The 24024-nt window shown below is 56.0% G+C and overlaps 1 protein-coding gene across 1 annotated transcript; it reads left to right on the top strand.

The window, feature by feature from the left end:
• Positions 1 to 4617: 4617 nt before the first annotated feature.
• ZNF185 (zinc finger protein 185 with LIM domain) lies at positions 4618 to 23711 on the top strand. The gene is made up of 29 exons (XM_066333901.1): positions 4618 to 4689; positions 5356 to 5491; positions 6549 to 6608; positions 7537 to 7575; positions 8073 to 8147; positions 8314 to 8382; positions 8844 to 8924; positions 10140 to 10223; positions 11022 to 11060; positions 11550 to 11633; positions 12037 to 12108; positions 12642 to 12722; positions 13097 to 13165; positions 13581 to 13664; positions 13860 to 13904; positions 14217 to 14300; positions 14700 to 14783; positions 15189 to 15272; positions 15664 to 15771; positions 16498 to 16590; positions 17043 to 17123; positions 17921 to 18073; positions 18553 to 18660; positions 18885 to 18980; positions 19970 to 20035; positions 21476 to 21544; positions 22506 to 22586; positions 22965 to 23067; positions 23598 to 23711. The coding sequence occupies exons 1-29, from the start codon at positions 4665 to 4667 to the stop codon at positions 23694 to 23696; spliced, it is 2352 nt and encodes a 783-aa protein (XP_066189998.1). The 5' UTR covers positions 4618 to 4664; the 3' UTR covers positions 23697 to 23711.
• Positions 23712 to 24024: the final 313 nt, after the last annotated feature.

Genomic DNA, 24024 nt, shown 5'->3' with positions numbered 1-24024 from the left:
AGGGACGTGTCTGTGTCGGTCCTGTTGGGGAGGTCTGGGCAGGATTTCCCACTCCAGCTGCAGGTTTTCATCCATTTCCCCAGATTCAGGGGGAAAAGAGGCTTTCACTGCCCTCAGGTCGTGGGGAGAAGATCCCAGGGGGATGCGCTGCTGGGATCAGGCTGCTCACAGCTCCTGCTGCAGCCACGGTGGGGTCAGGACACAGCCACAGCTTGGACATCAGCAGGAATTTCTCCATGGAAAGGGAGCTCAGGCACTGGCAGGGGCTGCCCAGGGAGGTTTGGAGTGCCCATCCCTGGAGGTGGCCCTCAGGGCTCTGGGCTGGGGACAAGCTGAGGATGGGGCACAGTGTGGATCTGATGATCCCAGAGCTGTTTTCCATCCTCGGGGATTGTGGGACTGTGAGTGCCTCTGGCTCAGCAGCCAGGCAGCCGTGAGCTGCTGTGTTGCACAAGGCCAGAAGGGCGGATTCCAGGTTTGATTTAAGGTTGCCTGGACTGTTTCAGTTATTGGATCCCTGATTGTTCACGGCTTGACTTTAGAAATCTCCTGGCGCTTCTTAAATATCCCCAGTGTTTATGGAACAGCATCAGCATTAAACAGTCACTGCGTGGAGAAAGGGAAAGGCAGGAATAAAAATCTGGTGGCTCAGAGCAGCTGAGCATTGCCCAAAGCCTGCAATCCCAGAAGGGTTTGGGGTGGAAGGACCTCAAAGCTCACCCACTGTCCCCTGCCACGGGCAGGGACACCTGCCACTGTCCCACTGCTCCAGTGTCCAGCCTGGCCTGGGACACTTCCCACTGCTCCTCGTGTCCCCAAGTGCAGAGAATGGGAGAAGAGTGTCCACCCTTCCCAGGAATGGGACGTGTTTCAAGCCAGAGCTCAAAGGTGACCTAAATCCAGTTTTAGGAATGCTGGATTAAAAATGTCACCTCACTGTGCCCAGGTGGTGCCCCAGCAGGAGCTGCCTGGAGCTGGGGTGGGTCTGGCAGGGGTTAAGGTGGGTCTGGCAGGGGCTGAGGTGGGTCTGGCAGGGGTTAAGGTGGGTCTGGCAGGGGCTGAGGTGGGTCTGGCAGGGGTTAAGGTGGGTCTGGCAGGGGCTGAGGTGGGTCTGGCAGGGGCTGAGGTGGGTCTGGCAGCTCGGTGCTGTCCCTCCTCGGCAGCTCAGGTGTCGGGTGACATCAGGGCAGAGCAGGGACAAGGGTTCCATTGTGTCTTGTGGCGGGGGAACTGGAGGCAGTGCCGGGCTCTGGGGCTGCCTGCTGGGACACGGAACCCAAAGGACAAGCCTTCGCCCCCTGCTCCGCTTCCCGTGGGTTTCCAAAGGCTGGATCTGCTTTGTGCCACTGGATCTGCTGAGTGCCACATCGGGTTGTCACCTCTGACGTGGGAGTGGGGACCTGGCCTGGAGATGGGGCTGGAGGGCAGAACTCTCAGCAGCTGGAGCAGGCTCAGGGGAAGGAGCTTCAAACCTCTCGCAGGCTTTAAATACATTTTAACTGGAGGCTTGTGAAGGTCAGAAGAGGCACCATTCTCCCCGGAGCAGGAGATGTTTCCGCATGACTGCCCTGGGTGCTGTTTGCGCTTCGGGGCACGGGCCAAGTTCTCCATCAGCGCCCAGCTCCTGGGGAAATGGGCTCTGTGCTGTGGCCAGGGGCACGGGGACTGTCCCCCCAGCTTTGCCTGCCTTTTATTGTTTGTACTTCATTGTCACACAGCTTCAAGAAAACAATCGATATTTTTTTAGAACTTATCCATTTGGTTTCCATATTTCTCCTCTGGGAGGAGAAAGATGATTGATGATGATGAGGCTGAAGAGGTGCTGACCTGTGTAGCCAATTTTTGGTCCTCTTGTCAAAGTGTACATAAGATGGAGTCAGAAAATCAAAGACAGAGCTTTTCCTGCTGGCCTTTCTGCTGCCTGCTCGTTGTTTTGTGTCCCTACAGGGGACAGGGGAGATCCTGGGAGAGCTCCACATGGGCTCAGCTGGGAGCAGAGCCTGGAGCTCAGGTGACCCAGCGGCAGGTAACCCAGGGTTTTACTCCTCGTCCAGGAATCCCAGAGCTGGAAGGGACCTTCAGGGTGCCACCAAGGCCTTGCAGGGGCAGGGGAGGCAGCACAGGGACCTGGGGACTGCTGTCCCAACAAGGTGCAGCTAAGGCAGGGCTCAGTGTGGAGAAGTGAGTGTGGAGCTTGGGACAGCCCATCCCAGGGCCGGGAGGCACAGCACAGGGAGCAGGAGAGCTCAGAGCTGGGCTCAGTGCCTGGCTGCACGGGCAGTTCAGGAGGCTGAAGGCACCGTGGTGCTCCCAGGAAAGGTGGATTTATGGGATCAAAGCAGCTCCACTTCCCCTTCCCAGGGCATTCCTTCAACCCTCAGAGCTGGGTCCAGCTCATCCCTGAAATATAGAGAGCAAGGGGCTGTGAGGGACAAAGGGGCCACTACCCCAAGTGTCCTACAAACAGCGGGCTGAAAACTTTATTAACATATAAAAGTGCCATCTGAGCCATCAAACAGGAGGGTGGGCAGGGAAGAGGAGCTCGATCAGCTTTGGAAGAACAGCAATGTTTCATCTCCTGCAGAGTAATTACAGCTGTCCCAGTGCTTTCCATGGGAAGCAGGAGCCTTCCCAGTCGAGGACTGGGCTGCTGATTCCAGGCACGTGAAGAATCCATCGGGGAGAGTTGGTGTGGCTGTGCCTCTGCTCCGCAGGGACAGGTCACCCCTCCAGGGCCACCACGGCTCTGTGGCCTTGGGCACAGCTGGAGGTGCTCCTTGTCCATCCCCAGGCTGTGATCCATAGGGACCACTCCCTGCTAGGGAGGAGCTGCTGGTGCTGGAGCTGCTGTGGGGCTCCAGGGCAGGGAGCCCACGGGGTGTGAGGGGGAGAGCTGGGCTCTGCCCCAGAGCCCCTCAACGCTGACACCCAAACCAGGCTCCAGCTCCTTTTCCCTTGCTAAATACCCTGGGATGGCTTTCCTTATCAAACACCCTGGGATGGCTTTCCTTATCAAACACCCTGGGATGGCTTTCCTTATCAAACACCCTGGGATGGCTTTCCTTATCAAACACCCTGGGATGGCTTTCCTCACCAAATACCCTGGGATGGCTTTCCTTATCAAATACCCTGGGATGGCTTTCCTCATCAAATACCCTGGGATGGCTTTCCTCATCAAATACCCTGGGATGGCTTTCCTTATCAAATACCCTGGGATGGCTTCCTTATCAAATACCCGGGGATGGCTTTCCTCACCAAATACCCTGGGATGGCTTTCCTCATCAAATACCCTGGGGTGGATTTCCTCACGGGGTGAGCAGCTTCAGAGGCTCCTCAGTGGGACACTCAGGCAGGTTTGATCTCTGGCTCTCAGCAAAGCTGCCCATGAACCCCAGGATTCCCAGAGCTGGGAAGAACCTGTGTGTGTTGTCTTGGTGGGCTTCCATGCCTTTGGAAATAGGGATTCTGTGATGCTTAGCACGGATTTTAGCAGCATTCCCATCTGGAGCGTGCATCAGGACACAGTTTGATGGGATTTTGCTCCTGTGCAGATAGGACATTTATCTCTTGTGCTGGGTGGCTCCTGTTGGATGCTTTGTCAGAGGAATTCACCATTTTTATGGATCTCCTGCTGCCTGGGACACCCCAGTGCTCTGTCCCAGGGGCTGGTGTCCAAAGCTGGGCACCAGTTCCATTTATCCCGCACACAGGATGAGGGATGGGTTGTACCAAGGACACGAGCCGGACCATAAATCAAAGGTTATCCCCAAAATCAGCAGGAATACTGGGGTATCAGCGGGCTGCCGTGTGTTTGGATGGCACGGGGCTGGGTGTGATGCTCGGGAATGTTTGCAGAGGGTGAGGAGCCTTGGGGAAGAGGAGGGGACCAGCAGATCCCGGCTGAGACAAGGCAGGGGAGGAGCTGTGCCAAGCAGTGAGATCAGCAGGCAGCATTCCTGCCGGGCATGTGGCTTCCCGGGAATGCTGCAGGGACAGGCCCACCAGCAGGGAGCAACAGCCTCCTTCCAGATTCTCCCAAAGAGGGTTGGGCCTTTTATTTCCGGCTCCAGAATCCAGGAGAGGCTTTTGCCAAGACTGGGGGTGGTAAAACCTGGAAGGTGTCCCTGCCACGGGAGGGTTTGGAATTGGAGGAGATTTGAGGTCCCATCCAACCCAAACCATTCTGGGATTCAATGCCTGATTTTTCTCCTGTGAAAACAAAAGCTCATCCTGCAGCTTCCATGGGAAAATCAGGAGTGAAACCAGAACCGTTTCTGACAAGCACAAACAGAATTAACCTGGGTCATTCTCACCCCACCTGACACAAATCCCAGGGATACTCAGGAACCCAGGAGTTCTGTGGATCCAGAAGGTCTGGCCCACCTGAGTGGCTCTGGGCACTTTCGCAAGGTCTCCTCCAGCACTTTCCTCCCAGATCTGGAGAAACACCTCCGGCATGGCTGGGTTTGATTTTCCCTGCGGGTTCATGGGTGGGGAGCAAGGCCAGAGTCTCCCCATCCTCTGGGCACCGTGGCTGTGCTCTGCTCTGCCCCTGCCTGCCAAATTTTTATACCAAAGTGATATTTTGCTTATCCCCTTCTCCCTTTCTTCCAGGGGCGTGTTGGCTGTGAGCAGTGGCAGAAAGGGAAAGTGCTGCTGAGACCATGATGTCCCTGGGTGTCACTAAAGGTAATTCCTTCCCCTCCCTGTTTTCCTCTGTTCCCTGTGCCCGGCTGGAGCCGCTGGAATGTCTCTGCTGGGACAGGCCACCAGGGAGGCGTTTCACTGAGGTGTGGGAGCTCTGCACGAACCTCTGTGATCCCACGGGACGCTGATCCTGAGGTGTGGATGGCCACAGCTCCATCTCCCATCGGAGCTGGGGAAAGTCCCACCCAGTGTTGGAATGTCTGACATTCCAATGTCATCCGTGCCGGGATGGATCCCATCTGCCCCGGGATCCTGGGAGTTCTTCAGTTTGGAGCGGGTTTAAACAGACCTAAGAAAAGAGAGGGGAGGAAAAAAATAAATTAATTAAAATAAATTAAAAAAAAAAAAAAAGGGGGGATGGGGAAGAGGAAAAAAAAAAAAAAAAAAAAAAAAAAAAAAAACCAACACAAAAAAAGCTATCTGTGTCCTGTGTCTGTGCAGTCTCAGACCCACACAGTCCTGCACGGGGATGCAGAGGAGTCAGCGCTGGTTTTCAGAACAACCTGTGCGCTTCTCCTTTCCCTGCTCCGCTCCCAGAGCCGGCCTTAAAAGCACCGAACACAACACCCTCACTAACAGAGCAGGCAGTCAGGGCTGCGGGCACCCTGAGGCCACCCTAAGGCACCTTCCCCCGTGTCCCCTCTCCAGGAGGGCTGATCCCGCCCTCGGACGAGGATCGCCGCAGGATCATCCGGCAGATGAAGGTCCGCACCACCCTGCGCGGCGACAACAGCTGGATCCAGCACCGCAGCTCCGACTCGGACGAGGAGAAGAGCAGCCCCCGGTGAGAACGTTTCCTTCTCCTGCCCTTTTCCATCAGCGCGGTTCCCTGAGCTGGCAGGGAGCCGGCGGGATCTGCTCTGCACAGACACCCCGTGCCCAAGGCGTCGTGCAAACGCTCCTGGAGCTCTGGGCTCTCCAGGAGGGTCTGAAGGTGTCACTGAATCCAGCCCTTCGGCCAGCACAGATGAGAAATCACTGTCACCTTCTCTCCCGAGTCCAGGAGCCCTGTAACTCTGATTGTTCAATCTCTGGATTGGACTGCAGAGTTGGTTGTTGTTGGCTGGTTGCTCCTTTTGGCAGCGGCTGCGTTCCCCAGAGCTGGGCTGGAGGAGCCCGGGAGGGATGCTAGGCACAGGTTTTCCATTTCCATCCAGCTTGGAGTGGCACAGATTTGCATAATGCCTTCCCTTTTTACAGCTAGGGCAGCAGTAAGGTAATCCTGTGCCTCCTGCCGATTTTTCATGGTGTGTCCAGGGTCCCCACATTTGTAGCACAGTCTCCTGGTGGTCTTTGCCAGAAATGCTGCCCTCGTGTTGTTCTGTCGAAGTGGCATGGCCAGGAGCCCCTCGTCACCCCATCCCCACCCCCTGTCCCCCTCTCTGCAGCACAAGATGTGCTGTGACAAGTTTTGGGGTCCCTTTGGTGCCAGGCAGTGACACTGCCAAAGGAATTGCTGCTCCTGTTTCTTTCTGATGGATGCAGGGTGGGGAGGAGCTCAGACAAATGCCTTCTGCTGGAGCTGGAGCTCAGCAGCACAGGCAGATTGGAAGTCTCGGGAGAGCTCCAGAGTTTTGTGGAGCCAGATTGTTCTTCAGCATCTCAGAGTGAGAAACTCAGGGCAGGCCTGGGTGGAGAGAGTTTAGGATGGAAGAGGTGGGAGATCAAACAGTTCCCTGCGTGTCACACAGTGCCCCGTGCCAGGGAACACCAGTCTGCTCCAGCTCCTCCTCACTGGGGAACAAACCAACTCCAAATCCCTCTTCTCCTCCTTCTCTCCCCAAACTCATCACGGCCACATCCAGCATTTAGCTAACCACTGCTTGTGTTTGTTCCCTCAGGTCTGGACAGGCTGCTGGGGGACCCCGAGCCCCCAAAGCCACTGCTCCCCAGCAGGACAGGTAACTCCAGGCCCCATCCTGCTCCTCCCCTGCTCTGCTGTCCCCTCTGCTCTGCACCCTCCTCAGCCCTGCTCACGGTGATGCCTCACCTTGGAGAGAGGTGGACTGGCTCCCGAGGGGTCCAGCGGGATGGAGGGATGGCTTCAATTCGGAGGGATGGCTTCAATTCGGAGGGATGGCTTCAATTCGGAGGGATGGAGCCCTTGAGCCCCTGATCCCACAGGGCTGGGATGGGACACCGGCTGCTGTGCTGCTGCAGCCCCTCAGAGCTCCAAGCAGGGGCTCCTCAGGGCAGGGGGAGCCCGGGCTGGGGCTGGGTTTGGTGCAGAGCACGAGGGCTCTCCGGGGGCTCAGGAGCTTGTAGGAATATCCTGACACAGCAAACCCTTGGGAAAGGTCTGCCCTCTCCCGTCAGCAGTCCCCTGCTCCCCTTTCCCTGTGCCAGGTGTCCCCACCCCTGGTCAGGCTCTCCAGAGGAGCCCCATGTGCTTCCTCCCTGGGAATCATCCTCAGAGGAGCTGGAATGGAGCTGCTGCTCTCCAGCGATAAAATAATCAGGATCTGTCTCACATCTGATTTCCCCTTCAGTGCCACACCCTGGGGAGGCAATGCAGGGCCAGAGAACACTGCCAGCACAGCTAACATTAATTGACTAACTCCACTTTCCCCTATAAAAATAAAATAAAATCCATATATATGATCCATCTATAAAATCCATTTTCCCCTATGAAAATCCTTCCCAGCTTGTTCTGATGATTATTCATGTTCAAACATCGCTCCAGGGTCAATCCAGCTGTGGGACCCCTCCAGGCCTGCTTAGCTGGATTTTTGTTTTGACATCCACGTGGACATTCCCCTTCACTCCCGGTGCTGCTGCTGTTGTTTTCCCCGTGTTTTTTTTCCTCCCTGATGTCTGTTCTTTGCACAGGTCCTCTGCCTCCAAGCCCCAGGCTGGGTACCTCATCAGGTGAGTGTGGAACGGGAGAGATCTGGGCTGCAGGGGAGGATGTCTCTTAGGGACATGAAAGAACAAAGCAGGCAGCAGAAAGGTCACCAGGAAAGCTCTGAACTTTATTTCTCTGACTCCATAATATATACAGTTTTACAGACAGGCCAAGATTGGCTACACAGGTCACCACCTCTTTGGTGAACATCACCATCCATCATCTTTCTCCTCCCAGAGGAGAAATGTGTAAACCAAATAGATAAATTCTAAAAATACACACAGTTTACCTGAAGCTGTGTGAGAACAAAATGCAATCAGGGAAACTTGAAGCAACAGGAGGAGACCTGGATCAGGAGCAAAAAGCAGAGAAAACGTTCCATCCTGGGTTCTACCTGCTGGGAACATCCCAGTGCTCAGGGTCAAGAGCCAGTCCTGTTGTTTGGCTGGTGGTTTGAGCTTGGCTCTTGGAGCCATTTCCATTTTCCAACCAAACTTTTAAGGTGCCTTTCCCTCCCCAGGGGTGTGTTCACCAGGACCATCGAGAAGAGCTCGTCCACGCCGGATTCTTCACCTCCCAGTCAGGCACAGAAAAAGTACGAGTGTGTCCCCTCTGTCCCCTCCTGGAAAGGAGCCAAATGCTGCCCTTCAGCTGAGCAGCATTCCCTGGAATCAGGGAATTCCCTGGGGGTGTTTGGGGTGATGCTGTTCCTCTCCCTTCCTGGGGAGGTCACATTCTCAGGCGTGGTTTTGTCCCCTCAGCACGCCCCTGAAGGGACAGAGCCGCTCCTCCTCTGGATACAGGATGACCACAGAGGACTACAAGAAACTGTGAGTGTGCAAAGGGAGCAGCTGCTTCTGTGCCTTTGCTCCTGGAGCTTCCACTGGACTCTCCAGTGGTTCCCAGGGTGGGCCAGGAGACACTCCTGGAACTGACACCAGCCTTGGCGTGGAGGGGACTCTGTCACCAGGCAGGGATGGAGGATCAGCCCGGGAGCTGGGTTTGGAGCACCCCTGAAGCCTGGAGAAAAGAAAGGGGGATCCTTGTGGCAGAGCAGCACTGTGGGCACTTCCTGCCCAGCTTTTTGTGTCCCAGAGCATGGCTCTGATCCAGAATGGGGTTGGGGCTTCTGGACTAAGGGAAAAAGTCCTTCAGGGACATGTGCACCCCTATGGAAAATACAGGTGTCTTCCAGGGTGTGAACCATTCCCTTGGATTCACTGATGTTTGGCTCCTGCTGCCCCAGGCACAGCAGCAATTCCCTGACCCTGGCTCTCCCTTCCCCTCCCAGGGCTCCCTACAACGTCCGGCAGAAATCCGTGGATGGGGACGAGGAGGATGTGCCTTTTTCTGCGGCTGAGCACAAGAAGAGGTGAGGCCTGGAGGTGTCTCTGTGCTCCCGCAGGGACAGCCACAAGCTCTGTCCCATCCTGGAGGCTTGGTGGACCTGGGCACGGATCAGGGCTGGGTGCAATCCAAGGATAAGCACAGCTCTCCCTTCTCCCAGCCCGGCCGTGCCCACGGGCCACCGCGCTCCCGACAAAACGCCGTTCCAATCCTGACGTGATGCAGCCTGACAGCACGGCCCAATTAACCAGGCAGCTGGGAAGGGCTGTGGGATCCACGGGCTGCCCCGTGTCCGTGGGAAACGTGGGGATGCACAACCAGCTCCTCCCACGGCGGGTGCTCCCTGGGGCTGGGATCATCCCAGGGGCAGCTCCAGGCACTTCTCCTGCTGGGAAGAGGATCAGAGGATCATCCCAGCATGGTTTGGGTGGAAAAGAGCTCAGAGCTCGTCCAGTGCCACCCCTGCCATGGCGGGGACACCCTCCACTGTCCCAGGTTGCTCCAAGCCCCGTCCAGCCTGGCCTGGGACACTCCAGGGATGGGGCCCAGGACGTGGACAGGAGCAGGTCTGGTCTCTCTGGCTGCAGCCTCGCTGCTTTTCATGGAGTTTCTGAGGATCCTTTTCCTCAGCTGCATGATCTGTGCAAAGGAAAACTTGGTCAATGTCCCCTGGGGTCCAATTGCTAAAGAGCTGACGAGGGACTTTAGATAAAGGATGGAGGGACAGGACACAGGGAATGGCTTCCCACTGCCAGAGGGCAGCAATGGATGGGAGACTGGGCAGGAATTGTTCCCTGGCAGGGAGGGCAGGGCTGGCACAGGGTGCCCAGAGCAGCTGTGGCTGCCCCTGGATCCCTGGCAGTGATCCCTTCTCCCTTGGGACACGTGGTAGTACCGAGGTCAGTGCAGACACTCCATGGGGTGTGTCAGCCACAGAGCCTCCGTCCCATTTTTTTGTCCATGGAACCCAATATTCAACAATCCAGGTCTGCAGTGGATTGTCCAGCCGTGGCACAGCTGCCCAGGGCAGTGGTGGACTCACCATCCCTGGAAGTATCCAAAAAAACCTGTGGCTGTGGCACTTGGGGATATGGGTTAGTAGTGATGGTCATAGCTGACGGTCAGACCAGAAGATTTTAAAGGCCTTTTCCAACCTTAACCACTCCAAACCCCCACGAAATCTGCTGCCCAGAGCACAGGAGCTGTGTCAGGGTCAGCCCTGTCCTCTGTGTCCCCGCAGGGCTGAGGCTGCCAACAGCGTCCTGCGGCGCTCGGCGGGCCGGGAGCGCGCCTACGTCCTGTCCGCTGCCAAGAAGAGCAACGGGTCAGTGCCCGGGGGCTGGGATGGCACAGGGAAGGGCTGCTGGAGCTGACAGGAGCCTCTCCAACCCAGCAGCCAAGGACAGGCCACAGCGATGGGCTCCAGCTCCTTCCATGGAGGAAAGAGCCTGGCGGTGCTCACCTGGGGAGGAGAAGCTCCAGGGAGAGCTCCGAGCCCCTGGCAGGGCTCCAGAACTCCTAAAGGGGCTCCAGGAGAGCTGCAGAGGGGCTGGGGACAAGGGACAGAGGGACAGGACACAGGGAATGGCTTCCCAGTGCCCAGGGCAGGGCTGGGTGGGATCTGGGGCAGGAATTGTTCCCTGACAGGGTGAGCAGGGCTGGCACAGGGTGATCCTGCACCAGCCCCTGGATCCCTGGAATGTCCAAGGCCAGGCTGGACACTGGGGTGGCCAGGGATAGTTGAAAGTGTCCCTGCCCATGGCAGGGGAAGGGGCTGGAAAACCTTTAAGGTCCTTCCAGCCCAAACCTTTCCATGATGCCGTGGTATCTGCAGGCTCCTGCAGAACTGGGAAATCCTCCAAGTCTTCCTTATTGGGAGGGATGAAACTCCTGGAAAATAAAAACCATGGGAGTCCCATTTTCAGCCTCAGTCCTTCAGCTGCTCTCTGCAGTTCTGTTGTGTTATTCCATTGGGAACTTGCCCAGGTGGGACAGCCCTGGCGGGGGACAGGAGGTGACAGGACGTGGCACACCTGGGGCAGGGTCCTGGGGGGCTCTGCCCCTGCCCAGGGGGTGTCCTTCCCTCCAATCCTTTAACTGCTCCTTGATCCTTCCTCCACAGCAGCCCAACACAGGAATTCCCACCACTGTTTGCCAAGAGGTAGGACCCCAGGGCGCCCTGCTGGGGTTGGGTGCATGTGCCAGGCTGGGACAGCAGATCCTGTTCCACAGCAGAGGAATGAGAATTCCCCAAAAGAGGATGCTGGGGGTTGGATCCCGCTGGTTTTTTGGGAGAAACAGTGTCGGGAACACAATCCCGATGGTGCTTTGGGTTATGGGCAGCCTGAAACTGGGGAGGCTCAGTCACAGCCCTCGTGGTTCCTGGGAGGCTGCTGCAGCTGGCCAGGAGGATGCTCCTCAGGCATCTCCCTCCTGGTTGTCCTGGCTGTCAGGGGACAGAGGAACGTGCCCAGGGCTCCCTCTGGAAAAATCCCAGTGACCCCACTGCGTTCTGCCCCGTGGGATGCTCAGCTGGAGCAGGAATGACCTGCCCGGGACACAGGGGAAAACTGGGATAAACTGCCTGGAAAGCTACCAAAAAAAAAAGGAGGAAATGATGTGACATTTGTCTCTTTCTCCCCGGGGGAAGAATTGAGATCGAAGAGGAGGAAGGGCAGCAGAGGAGGAGCTCCCCTGGGCCGGGTCCATCCAGGTTCACCCCGGACAGCAGCAGGTATTCATTCCTCGGGGTGGGATGGCAAATTCAGGGCTTTGCTCCGGGAAAACGGCATTTATCAGCTCTACAAACACAGCCAGACACGGAGTGTTTGCAGAGGAGACCTTCCAGGAAACACCGGGGATAGAAACAGCTCCAGCTGGGATAAATGGGAAAAATCAGTTGAAAAATCAGATAAATTTGGAAAAATCAGTTTCCAAAGCCGAGTGTCCCAGCACAAAGGCAGATGTGAGTGGCAGCAGTGCCAAAGAGCACAGGGACACTGCTCAGGAGCTGTGGGCACAAAGCAGCATTTGTGCTCCCGTGGGAGACGCTCCTAAAAATTACCTGTTAACGGCTTAATGTTTTGTTAATTTGTTATTTTATTCTCTTTTTTTAATTTTTTTTTTTTTTTTCCCAGTGCTAATGGGCTAAGAAAAACCAGCCCTGTGTCTTCCTGGGATGAGCCCAAGCCAGCAGCAGCCTCTCCCAGGTGAGAGGAGGAACCAAACCCATCCAGACAGCTCTTCACAAAGGTTTCGTGGCTGAAATCCGTGTGATGTCCTGCCAGGATCTGACAATATCCCTATGGAAGAGCTCAGAACCCAAAAGGGAAAACCCCAAACGTGGAATCCTGGAATGCTTTGGGTTGGAGGGACTTTAAAGCCCACCCCCTATCCCAGGTTTCTCCAAACCCCATCCAGCTGTAAGGGAATAATTTTCAGTTGTTTTCCAGTGGTTTTGGCTGAATCCATTCCCGGGGTATAAAAAAGGTGGAATAGTTCTCACTGCAAACTTTGGCTGCTGCCGTTGTCCTGGTGCTTTTACTGATGTGCCACTGCAGGAAGTGGAAATTCCTGGCAAAAATCGAGTGTTTTTAATTTAAAACTTGCTTCTGCGAAGATGGCTTTGCCAGTGGATGGATTGATAGGAGTGATGATTCATTCCCATTAGGAAGGCTCCAGTGCAGGTTTGCTGCAGTTGGAGCTGGATTGACCAGGAATGACAATTTGTCCTCTCTTGCAGCCCCAAACCAGGCAGCAGGAGCCAAATGTCCCCACCCCTGAGTGACACTCGGGGGGAAATCTCCACTTGTGCTGAAATCAGGTGGGTGTGGGGCCCTGCAGCAGCCTCAGGATCCCCCAGGGCAGGATTGGGAATTGGGGATTCCCTGGAGACACAGAACCCTCCAGAACAGCAAACACCACACAGGGAATTCCAGGGAAGGGGCAGAAGCCTCGGGGAGGAAACATTCCCAGATGGGAGCTGAGGGTCTCCCAGGTTTGAGCATTGCCCAAATGTGTGGGAATTTGGGCTGTGCTGGGAATCTGAGCCCAGACCTGCAGCCCCCTCCATAGCCCAGCTGATCATTTCCCCTTTGATGCCTTCCTGCCCTGTTTGCAGCTCACTCCCAGCACTTTCTGTGCAGCTCCTGAGGCTCTTCTTCTCCCTTTTTTATGGTCCTGCTCTTTTCCCTGCAGGAATGGTGAGGACAGGCAGGCCCTGAATGGGAAATTCTCCTTGGAAACGGTGTCCCAGCGTGGGCAGGGGTAAGGAATGGGGCTGCTCTGTGCTGCTGGGCCAAGGGCTGACCCTGGCTCTGTCCTGGTGTCCCCCAGCCCTGGGTTGGGCTGCACCCCAAGGGCAGCCTCTGCTGGCAAAGCTGGCAGAGATCTCTGGGATTCTCCTCCCTGGACACTCCCCTCCCTGCATTTCACTTCATTTTGCTCCGTTTGCCTCCCGCTGCCATTCCCTGGAACTGCCCCAGCTCCAAGGGCTGGTCTTTGGTGGCTCCTGCTGGTGTTGGTCCATGACCCATGACCTGCAGCCCTGCCCACCCCAATGCAGAGATTTAACCCCATTTCATTGCCCAAGCAAATATCAGCAGATTTTTTTTTTTTCCTAGGGTGATACATTACAAACGATGACCAGTCCCATTTTTCACTGGGGTTTTCCTTTTTCTAGTGACAAAGCTCTGAAGGAAAAGCCTGAGAGGTTCCCGTGGGATGAAGAGGCTCCCAGAGCCACTGAGGCTTCCACAAATGGAAGGTAAAGTCACTGTGGGATCCTGACCTGGGCACTGCCTGAGCCAAACAATTCCCTTCTGGAGCTGGAATTTTGGGATGGATATTTGCTGATGGAATGACAGATTCCACCCGAGCCTTGCAGAGCTGCTCTCTCCTCTCTGAAATGCACGGGAAAGTCACTGTAGAACATTCCTCGAGTTGTGTCTCTCTTTTCCAGGTTTCCTGAGCCCACAGAAGCCAATAATGGGTTTTACCCATCAGAGTGAGTGGAAAATTCCATTTTTCTCCTCCATTTTTGGGTCAGAGGGGTGGTTCTCCTGACCTGGGATGCCCTGGGGGTGAGTTCTGGGAGCAGCCCAGGTGGGCCTGACCCAGCAGCTCCAAGAAATCTTCCAGCCGCTTTTCTCACACGGGGACAGGTGGGTTGGATCTGGGCCTTAGCCCTGGAGGAAATTCCCAGAGCTAAGCAGGAGGGAGGCAGAGATGCCCCGTTGGAGCCAGGAAAACCCCATGGTGGAAATTTTTGCTTCTTGGTGTTCTCCTTCCTGCTGGGACCAACCCCCTTCTCTTACAGGTCCAGCTCTGGCTCCTGGGACAGAGCTGGGGATGCTCCAGAGAAGCTGCTCCATCCATCTGAGCCCTCCCAGGGGGACACCAGGTGTGACCCAGGGCCTGGGAATGAGTATCTCTGCTGCTGGGCTGGGAATGAGTGACTTGTCCACAGTAGGGCTGGGATTAGAATCCAAACTAGAATCCAAACTGGGCAACAGAGCAGCTGGAAAAGAAAAAAAAAACTCCTGTGTGGGTAAACAGTGGGGACAGCGTCTTTCTGTTCACTGTTACACCACTCCTTCCCAGAGAAGCAGCCTGGGAATTCAGGAGGGATTTCTCCGTGGGAAGGGTGGTCAGGGGCTGCCCAGGGAGGTTTGGAGTGCCCATCCCTGGAGGTGGCACTCAGGGCTCTGATGCAAAGTGCAGTGTTGCTGTTCCATACAAATCCCCTGGAGCCTTTTGGAATCTCTAAATTCCTCTCTTTTTTTCATTTTTTTTTTGTCAGGTCACCCTTGCAGTCTGATGTCCCTTTTTGTCCCACTGAGAGAGCCCCTGTGCACATCGAGGACACAGAATATTCCTTTAAAGGGTAAGAGTAGGGAGAATTTAGTGAGTGTAAGAACAATCCTGAGTATTAAGGGGAACCTGAATGGGCTGGCACAGAAAGAGGCTGTTCCTCCTCCTGCTTTTTTTTCCCCAAGCATGGAGACAAGTGAGGTTTAAATAAACCATGACCTTTGTGTTTTACCCCCCTCCATCTCCTCTGAGGCCAGAAAAGCACTCCAGATTTTCCTCCTCTTGTGTTCTCAGTGGGGTTCAGTCCCTGCCTTTAATTCCCTGATAATCCAGGGATGCTGGAGCAGCAGCCTGGGGCTGGAAGCAGCTGGAACATGGGGCCATGGACTGTCCTAGGGAAAAGCCCCAGCAGAGCAGGGAGCAGAGCAGGGCCAGGTGCCAGGTTTTAGGGATGTGATGGAGCTGTTATGGTTTCCAGCTCTGTCCTGGGCTACGAGGAGAGGAGCAGCTCCACAAGTCCTGAGGGCCCATCCCACCACCAGCCCTACTGGGATGAGACAAGGTGAGGAATGGGGGACCTGGGCTGGTTGGGAATGATCTGGGCTGGCTGGGAATGATCTGGGCTGGCTGGGAATGATCTGGGCTGTTTGAGAATGATCTGGGCTGGTTGGGAATGATCTGGGCTGGTTGGGAATGATCTGGGCTGGCTGGGAATGATCTGGGCTGGCTGGGAATGATCTGGGCTGTTTGAGAATGATCTGGGCTGGTTGGGAATGATCTGGGCTGGCTGGGAATGACGTGGGCTGGTTGGGAATGATCTGGGCTGCTTGGGGCTGGGAGTGATCTGGGCTCTTTGGAATGGCTCTGCTCCTGCTCCCAGCCTGCTCCTCTCCAGGGAATGGGTGTCTGCCCATCCCAGGCTGGATTTTCCCAACCCTGGATCTCTGGTTCAGGTTTCTGGACTCAGCCAGCCTCACTGGGAAGGACCAAGGAGCTCCTGGCCATGACACCCGCCCAGAGCCCCCGAGGCTGAAGGATCCCACTGAGCCCAGCAGGGCCAGGTAAGGATTGGGATATCCTCCCTGCCTTCTCCTGTGGGATGTGGGGCCATTCCTTAGGCCTCTTCCTCCTGCTGATAAATATCCTCCCAGGTTCTCCTTTTCATAGAATCATGGGATTGTTAAGGTTGGAAAAAAAAAACCTCCTGGATCAAGTCCAAGCATCAGCCAGCACCATCACCATGTTCAGCACCAACCCATGTCCTCAAGTGCCATGTCCACATTTCCTGAACATTTCCAGGGCTTGACAACAGTTTCCACAAAGAATTTTTTCCCAGTATCCAACCTAAACCTCCTCTAGTGCAACTTGGGGCTGTTTTGTGCCTGATTCCAGTGCTGCTTCTACTGCATGAACCTTTTACCACGGTTTTATAGGAAAATCTGGGAGAAAAGAGCCTCCTTAGCTGGAGCCATCACACCCTGTCCAGCTGGACTGCCAGGAGTTGCTTCCTGGAATTTAAATTTGGGAGCAGAGGGTCTCTAGGGAGAGAAAATAAGCAACAAAATTTGTCATTAGGCTCCATGGTAAGGCTGGGTCTGGTTTTGAACTTCCCCAGTCCGGTGGGTGCCCACATGGAAGGACTTTATGGACTGATTTCCTTTCTTTTGTCCGTATTTTCTGCCTAAGTTGGAAGAGTTGAGGCTCTTGGGTTAAACTGGGCTCCCTCCCAGGAGTGTCAGTGAGAACACCTTGGAATCAGAGGGTGACCAGAGTGTTTGTGTCCCCAGGTCTGAGCTGCACTCCCAGGACACGGCTGGGAGCAAGGACAGGGATCTGGGAATGTCATCCTGTGTGCAGAGTGAGGAGACCACTGCAAGAAGGCAAGAGAAACTGCAGGGAGGCTGCTCCTGGCGGGAGGCTGCTCCTGGCGGGAGGCTGCTCCTGGCGGGAGGACGTGGGGAATTTGCTGCAGGGGGCTCTGGAGGAGGCACTACAGGTGCCGTGGTTGGGGTCCTTCCTCTCAGCCCTGTTTCTTAAGAGGTCTGGATTTTCCATCTGTTTTTTTTTTTTTTTTTTCCCCATCACTTTGGGTTAGTTGAGGACTGGGGTTAGTGCTGGGTGGTTGCATTTGGTGATCTTAGAGGGCTTTTCCAAACCAAACAGTTCTGTGATTCTGTGATTCTATCTGGCACGTTTCCATGCAGGGATACTGCAGTTTATTTTTTATTTTCTTCCTTGAGGCAGGAGATTTTCCAGGGGCTGCATCTCCATCCCGCAGGAATTCTGTGCTCAGGGTGCTTCCACAGACCATAAAGGTCTCATCTCTTGGCAGGTCCAGCTCTGTTTCTGGAGGAAGCAGCATCCCAGCTCCAGAGATTCCACCTGCAAATGAGTCTGAGCCACGCAGGGACAGGTACAGAGCCAGGGCACCAGGACATCCCTCACACAGCTCCACTTCTCCTTCCTGGCCTGTCCCAAAGCATCCAAATGCTCCTTTCCTGGCTTAGGGAATTCAGGAAGCCATACAGGCTCTGCCAGTGCCACCTTTCACCTTGGAAGGAGCACAGCACTGCAGGGATCTCCCACAGGAATTGTTGCAGCTCAGCATCAGAAGGACCTGGAGCTGCTGGAGAGAGTCCAGAGGAGGCCACGAGCCTGGAGCCCCTCTGGAGCCAGGCTGGGAGAGCTGGGGGTGAGAGGAGAAGGAGCCAGGGAGAGCTCAGAGCCCCTGACAGGGCACAAAGGGGCTCCAGGAGAGCTGGAGAGGGGCTGGGGACAAGAGATGGAGTGACAGGACACAGGGAATGGCTTCCCCCTGCCAGAGGGCAGGGCTGGATGGGATCTGGGGCAGGAATTGTTCCCTGGCAGGGTGGGCAGGGACTGGGCTGGAATTCCCAGAGAAGCTGTGGCTGCCCCTGGATCCCTGGCAGTGTCCAAAGCCAGGCTGGACACTGGGGCTGGGAGTGACCTGGGACAGTGGAAAGTGTCCTTGCCATGGCAGGGAGTGGAATTGGGATGAACTTGGACATCCCTCCCAACCCAGCCCATTCTGGAGCTCCATGATCCTGTGGCTCTGTTAACCCCAAGGTGTCCCAGTTCTCCCTGGAGGAAGTGGCAGGATCCACCCTCAGAGACCCTGAACACTCGTGTGAGCTGCTCAGAGCAAAGACACCCCTTGGCTTTATGGTCAAACTGGGTTTAATTCTTCAGCAGGTGTGACTTCAGCTCCCAGGAGAGTGTCCCCAGAGCCCAGGAGTCCCAGAGCCCCGTGTCCCTGTTCCAGGACCGCCAGTCCTTCGGAGGCTCCGTGCCCAGCCACAGGATCCCGGGCTATGTGGACAGCCAGGCGTTCAGCAGCAGGAGGTAAGGGTTTGGGATGCAGAAACAGGGAAAGCTGCTGCCATGGGACACCTTCTGTTATCCCAGGCTGCTCCAAGCCCCATCCAGCCTGGCCTTGGATGCTGCCAGGAATGGGGCAGCCACTTCTTTGGGAACTTCCCTTTGGGAATGCTTTGGCTTTGCTCAGTGCTGGGGTTGGAGCCTGCTGTCCCTGTGGGGTACAGAACTGGCACAGGGGCAATGGGCAGAGCACGGGGGAATGCACGATGGAATCCTGGAGTGTCCTCAGGGCTGGAAAAGGCCCCTGTGATCGTCAGCTGTCAATCCAGTGCTGTCACATGGTCCCCACAAAGCCACAGCCTCAAGTGCCACCTCCACACGTTTTCCGGACACTTCCAGGGACGGGGATTGCAGGGCTGTGCCAGCAGCCCAGCAGTGACTGTGAGCCCAGTGTGGGCACTCCAGAGACCCCTGCTGCTCAGGGCTTTGTGTCTGCCCCACAGGCCCAGCCCAGACCCCAAGGGGAGCCTTTACTCCGGGAGCAGCAGCCCCAGGAGCAGCTGGTATGACAGCGCCAGGGGCCACGGGGACTTCAGCCCCTCTGCAGGACGGTGAGTCCAGGGCTGGGATCCCAGCCAAGGAAACTGCCAGTGTCCAGGTGTCCTGGTCCCTCTGCCGATGCCCTGGATGGGAGCAGGCGTTGGGTGTGCCATGGCTGTGGAGTGGGAGGGCTCAGTGCCCAGCAGGGAGATCCCAGCCCAGATTCCCAGCCCCTGTGAGCATCCCTCAGGTGCCCAAACTCGGAGCTTGAGACTGTTCCACTTCCTCTCCCCAGCCACGACTCCCTTCCCAGGGATCCCACCATGTCCATGTCCCAGAGAAGCCACAGGGTGCCGTTCTACATGGACAGCTTAAACAGTAACAGCACCAGGTAAACAGGGAGTCACCAGGGCTCCGAGGGAAACTTCCCAGGAATTTATGGAGGAGGAGCCAGCAGGCAAAGCCAAGAGCTGAGAGAGGAAGGATTGGTTTCCAGGGAGTGTGTGCATAATCCAGAGGCACAGACCAGCTCTTAAACCATTCCTAGCTAAAGCTGCCTAGCAGAGGGTCTGGGATACAGCCAGAAAAATCCATGGAGATTTTTCACTGTGTGGGAGGCCAGAAGAGAGGGACAGGAGAATGGGAGCTGGTTCCTGGCCAGGAATTGGCCTTTGCTACAGGAAGACAGAGATCACAGCAAAGAGAGAGGGTCACTGTCCCCAGAATGTCAATGGTTAAATGACAGAACTGCTCCCAGGACAAAGCCTTTGGAAGAGGCAGGAGGTTTTCAGGATGGAACACCATTATCCTGGGCCAGCTGCAGCCCCTCCTGGCAGGGCCAGCCCACCCATGTGCTGTCTGATGCCCCATGCAGCCCCCAGGGCAGGGCTGAGGGCTGGATCTGTAACAAGTGGTAGTTGTGGGGGTGAAGAGGAGGCACAGGATCCTTGGATTTGCTCCAGGAAATGTCAGCCTCATTCCAGCTCTTTCCTGAGCAGATGGACAGAGCCGTTTTCCATAGTTTTGTTGCATTCTTCCTTCAAATGACAGAGCTGGGGCCAGTTCCATTGGCTTTGGGAATATTCCCATCTCCTCCTGTGCCCTTTCTCCCCGTAGCTGCTCCCACTCCCTCAGCCCATCCTCACTGGAAGATCTTGTTGGATCTTCTGTCTCATGGCCATGAGACTTCCCCAAATCCCTTCTCCAGGGAGGCAGTTGTGTCCTGTGGCAGATGTAGAAGGAGAAAGGGATTGGTTTGGTCCCTGATAAGGTCTGGCAAAGGGCTGTGCTGTCCATCTGCCCTCCCAGCAGTGGCAGCCCTTCTCCTAGCTGCCAGTTTGGATCCTGCCGTAGCTCACAGACTTTTCCCTGTGTCCACAGGCTCCTCTCCAGCTCCAGTGAGAGGCTCTACAGCTCTGGGTACCAGCCTGACTCCAGCACTGCCGGGTAAACAGCCGAGGGGGCACAGTCCCCTCCCTGCAGGACGGGGCTGTCCTGTTTGTGAGGAATTCCAGCTTTGGCACCTGGCTGGTGCCACCCACCGTGGCCAGCAGGGTCAGGGCAGGGATTGTCCCCCTGTGCTGGGCACTGGTGAGGTGCCACATGGAATCCAGGGGTCACTTCTGGGCCCCTCAGGACAAGGCACATCCTGAGGGGCTGGAGTGTGCCCAGGGCAGGGAATGGAGCTGGGAAGGGAATGGAGCCCCAGGAGGGGCTGAGGGAGCTGGGGAAGGGATTGGAGACTCAGGAGGGGCTGAGGGAGCTGGGGAAGGGAATGGAGACTCAGGAGGGGCTGAGGGAGCTGGGGAAGGGGAATGGAGCCCCAGGAGGGGCTGAGGGAGCTGGGGAAGGGAATGGAGCCCCAGGAGAGGCTGAGGGAGCTGGGGAAGGGAATGGAGACTCAGGAGGGGCTGAGGGAGCTGGGGAAGGGAATGGAGCCCCAGGAGGGGCTGAGGGAGCTGGGAAGGGAATGGAGACTCAGGAGGGGCTGAGGGAGCTGGGGAAGGGAATGGAGACTCAGGAGGGGCTGAGGGAGATGGGAAGGGGCTCAGCCTGGAGAAAAGGAGCTCAGAGGGACCTTGTGGCTCTGCACAAGTCCCTGCCAGGAGGGCTCAGCCGGGGGGATTTGGGATCTTATCCCAGGGAACAGGGACAGGAGGAGAGGGAACAGCCTCAGGCTGGGCCAGGGTCTTTTACAACATGAATGATTCAGTGATTCCATGATGTAGAAAGAGCCCGTGCTCAGTTTAAGGAAAAAAAAAGGAGTTTCTTTCCTTAGCCATGACAGGGCTTAGTGTAAGAAGGGAGGATTAATCCCAGCTTTTAGTCAGCAGTGGAAATGCACCACGGCAAAAGGCTGATGAATTCCTGTCAGGGCTCCCCTCAGCCTGCAGGAGCTGCACCAGCGTAGGGCATGCAATTCCATGGAAAAGGAGGAATATAGAGGGGAGGTAAAAACACCCCCAGCCAAACAGCAGCAGTTGACACAGAAAACACCGGAGATATTCCAGAGGCAGAAGAGCCCCTGGAAGCGGGTCGGTGCCGCGGGGCTCAGTGGTTATGGGGAGCCGGGAGCTCTCCCCGTGCCCATTGTGTGCCTAATCCTGACGGGAGCTGGGAAAGGCTTATCCCTCAAACCCGTCACTGGATGAAAGGGTTTACATTATCCATCCCATTCTTTCCCATTAACTCGATTTGTTTTGCTGGGGTAATTAGAGGAGTTATTTAGCAGCAACGCTGGCTGTGCAGGGTTTATCCCACAACAACAGCATCCCGCTCGCAGCCTCTGCCGCACGCGTTCCGTGTCCAGGGGCACACACGCTCCCCGCTCGGCTCTCCCGAGCCCCAGCCGCTCTTTTCTCATGCAAATGCTTCCCCTTTTCCCAGGAGAGGGATCCTCTTTGTCAAGGAGTACGTGAACACCGGCGGCTTCGCAGCCTCGCCGCGCTACGGCAGGTAGGGAGCGCAGGGGACACCTCGGGTCACTGGCAGGTGTCACCCCCGTGTGTCACACACGCGTCTGCCACCGCACACATCCCACCAGGATGGAGCAGATCAGCCCGGAGGGGTTATTGGGAAGGCAGGTTCTGCTCTGCGGGGTCCTGCCGTGGTGGTGACAGCAGGACCTGCGTCCCTCTGCCCCCAGGGGACAGGGGAGCTCCTCTCTGAGCTGGATGGAAACATCACACTGCGGCTTTGGCACTGGGAGGCTTCGCCGAGCACCTGCAAACAAAAATGATTGGGATGTGTGAGGGGAATGTGGAGGGTGAGGGCTCTCGCTTCGGTATGCGAGTTTAAAAAAGTTAAATTGCGTGATTTTCTAGCTTAAATCTTCAGTCCTTTGTGTTCTGCTCCAGACTGTCCCTAACGTGACAAGAGCAGAATTTGGCCCCACGCACATCATCCTCACAGTGATGTGGCCCCAGTTCACACCAGTTCGATGCTCCCCGCAGGCTTTCTCCTCCCTCAGCGCTGTGCTGGCATCCCTGGGGGAGCTGATAACACTCTGTAAATCTCCAGCCTGTCCCGGAGCTCAGCAAAGCTGCTGTCAGCAGCCAAAGATAAGCCAAACATCCAGGAAACTCGGGCACAGGGAGCACTCAGCGGGATGAGGATGAAGCCAGGGATGTGCTCCGTGCCTTTTCCCGCATAATAGTGCAGGTTTGGAGTTTGAGCAGTAAAAAGCTGCTATTTGTATGGGCTAGATGTAAACGTGAGGTGAGGCCAGGGGAGTTTTGCCTGGAGAGTCCTCTCTGGGGGTACTTAAAGTCCTCTTCGTGTCCTGGGAAAGCATTTTGAGGACCTTCTCCCCAAGGAACAGGTAGCCAGGATATTCCAAATCATTGGATTATGATTCCATCTGAGATTTTCTTCCCACATATCACTGTTGAGTGCTGACATTTCCTTCCTTCTGCAGCGGCAGCCTTGTGGATTTGAGTGACTTGGAGAGAAGCAGCTACCGCCACCACAGCTACCTGTCCAGTGCTCCCCTGCACAGGTAGGACAGGGCAGGGCTGCCTTGGAGGGGTCCACCAAATTCTCAATCAGAAATCATCTTAAGGGTTTGCTTTTCCAGGACACTGGGCTGTGTTTGGTGGAACAGCAGCACAATAAATGGAAACACAGTGCCTGTGGCAGGGGGTGGGACTGGATGAGTTTTAAGGTCCCTTCCAACCCAAACCATTCCACAATTGTAGGATTCTGAGGTCTGTCCTGCCCCACTGCTGTGCTCTCTGCACCCCTGGGACAGCACAGTCCCCCTGTCCTGTCCCTCACACGTGTGGCAGCAGTGCTGATGGCTGGGATAAACCCCTGGCACCAGTGCTGGGCTGGAACCAGAGCATCACAGAGGGATCCTCTGCCCTGTCCTTTGCAGGTCCAGTGAGCCCCTGTGCACTTACTGCAGCCGGGAGATCCGAGACTGCCCCAAGATCATCATAGAGCACCTGAACATCCACTGCCACGAGTACTGCTTCAGGGTAAGGGCCAGGGCTGCGCTGCTGGGAGCAGGGATCTTCCTGCACATTCCATCCCCAGGCTTTCACAGGGATACACATGGGCTGTGCCAAATCCTTCCCTCATGCTGGAGCAAAACCAGTCAGGGAGTCACAGGTGTCCCCAGAAGGTTTTCAGGTCCTTGAACAAATGCTAGAACAAGGAGAATTCTTTATTACTGGCAGCATCCTCAGAACACCCTCACATCCTCGCCCCACTGTCCTCGGGGCAGAGCTGGGGTCTTTGTGCTCTGGAGGTGGCTGAATCCTCAAACCCTGCAGGGATCCTAAGGAAAGTGTGTGGGGATTGTGGGGAGAGTGGGAGGAGGAGGAGGGATGGGGAATGTGGGAGGAAGAGGCCTGCAGGGACATTTGGCTGTTATAGGAAGATGTAGCCTCGAAGGTTGCATCCTCACCCCTTAATACAAGGATACAGAGAGCTCTGCCCACTCCCTACTCCTGCTCCTGCAGGGGATTTTGGTCACTGTCCAACCTCCTTGTTTTCCCTTTGGCAGTGTGGAATTTGCCACAAATCAATGGGCGAGCTCCTGGATAAAATATTCATCCACCGGGACATTGTCCACTGTGACAAGTGCTACGAGAAGCTCTTCTAGGTGGGTTTCCAGGGCCCCTTTTGAAGCCGTTCTGACAGATGGCTGGGTGAGAGCTCAGAGCGCACTGGTGAAGGGCATTTAACACTCACATTTCCAAGGATTTTCCCGGGCTGTTGGTGGGAAGCAGTGGCCCTGCTGCAGCATTAGCTGGAAACTCCCTTGCGCTGCCCCGGGGCTGTTGGTTGGAGCCAGAGCCTCAGTGACAAAGAGGCTGCGGTGGCTCCCCGGCGGTGACAGGCAGAGGCTGGCTGAGCGGTGACAGAAATGTCCCTCAGAGGTGCAGAGCCCTGACGGAAGGCAGCTAAAAAGGTTCCTGGCTGTGTCCTGG

Source organism: Sylvia atricapilla, chromosome 21 (genome assembly GCF_009819655.1).
Source record: "Sylvia atricapilla isolate bSylAtr1 chromosome 21, bSylAtr1.pri, whole genome shotgun sequence".
NCBI classification, from domain to species: domain Eukaryota; kingdom Metazoa; phylum Chordata; class Aves; order Passeriformes; family Sylviidae; genus Sylvia; species Sylvia atricapilla.
This window is presented reverse-complemented; position numbering and strand designations above follow the sequence as displayed.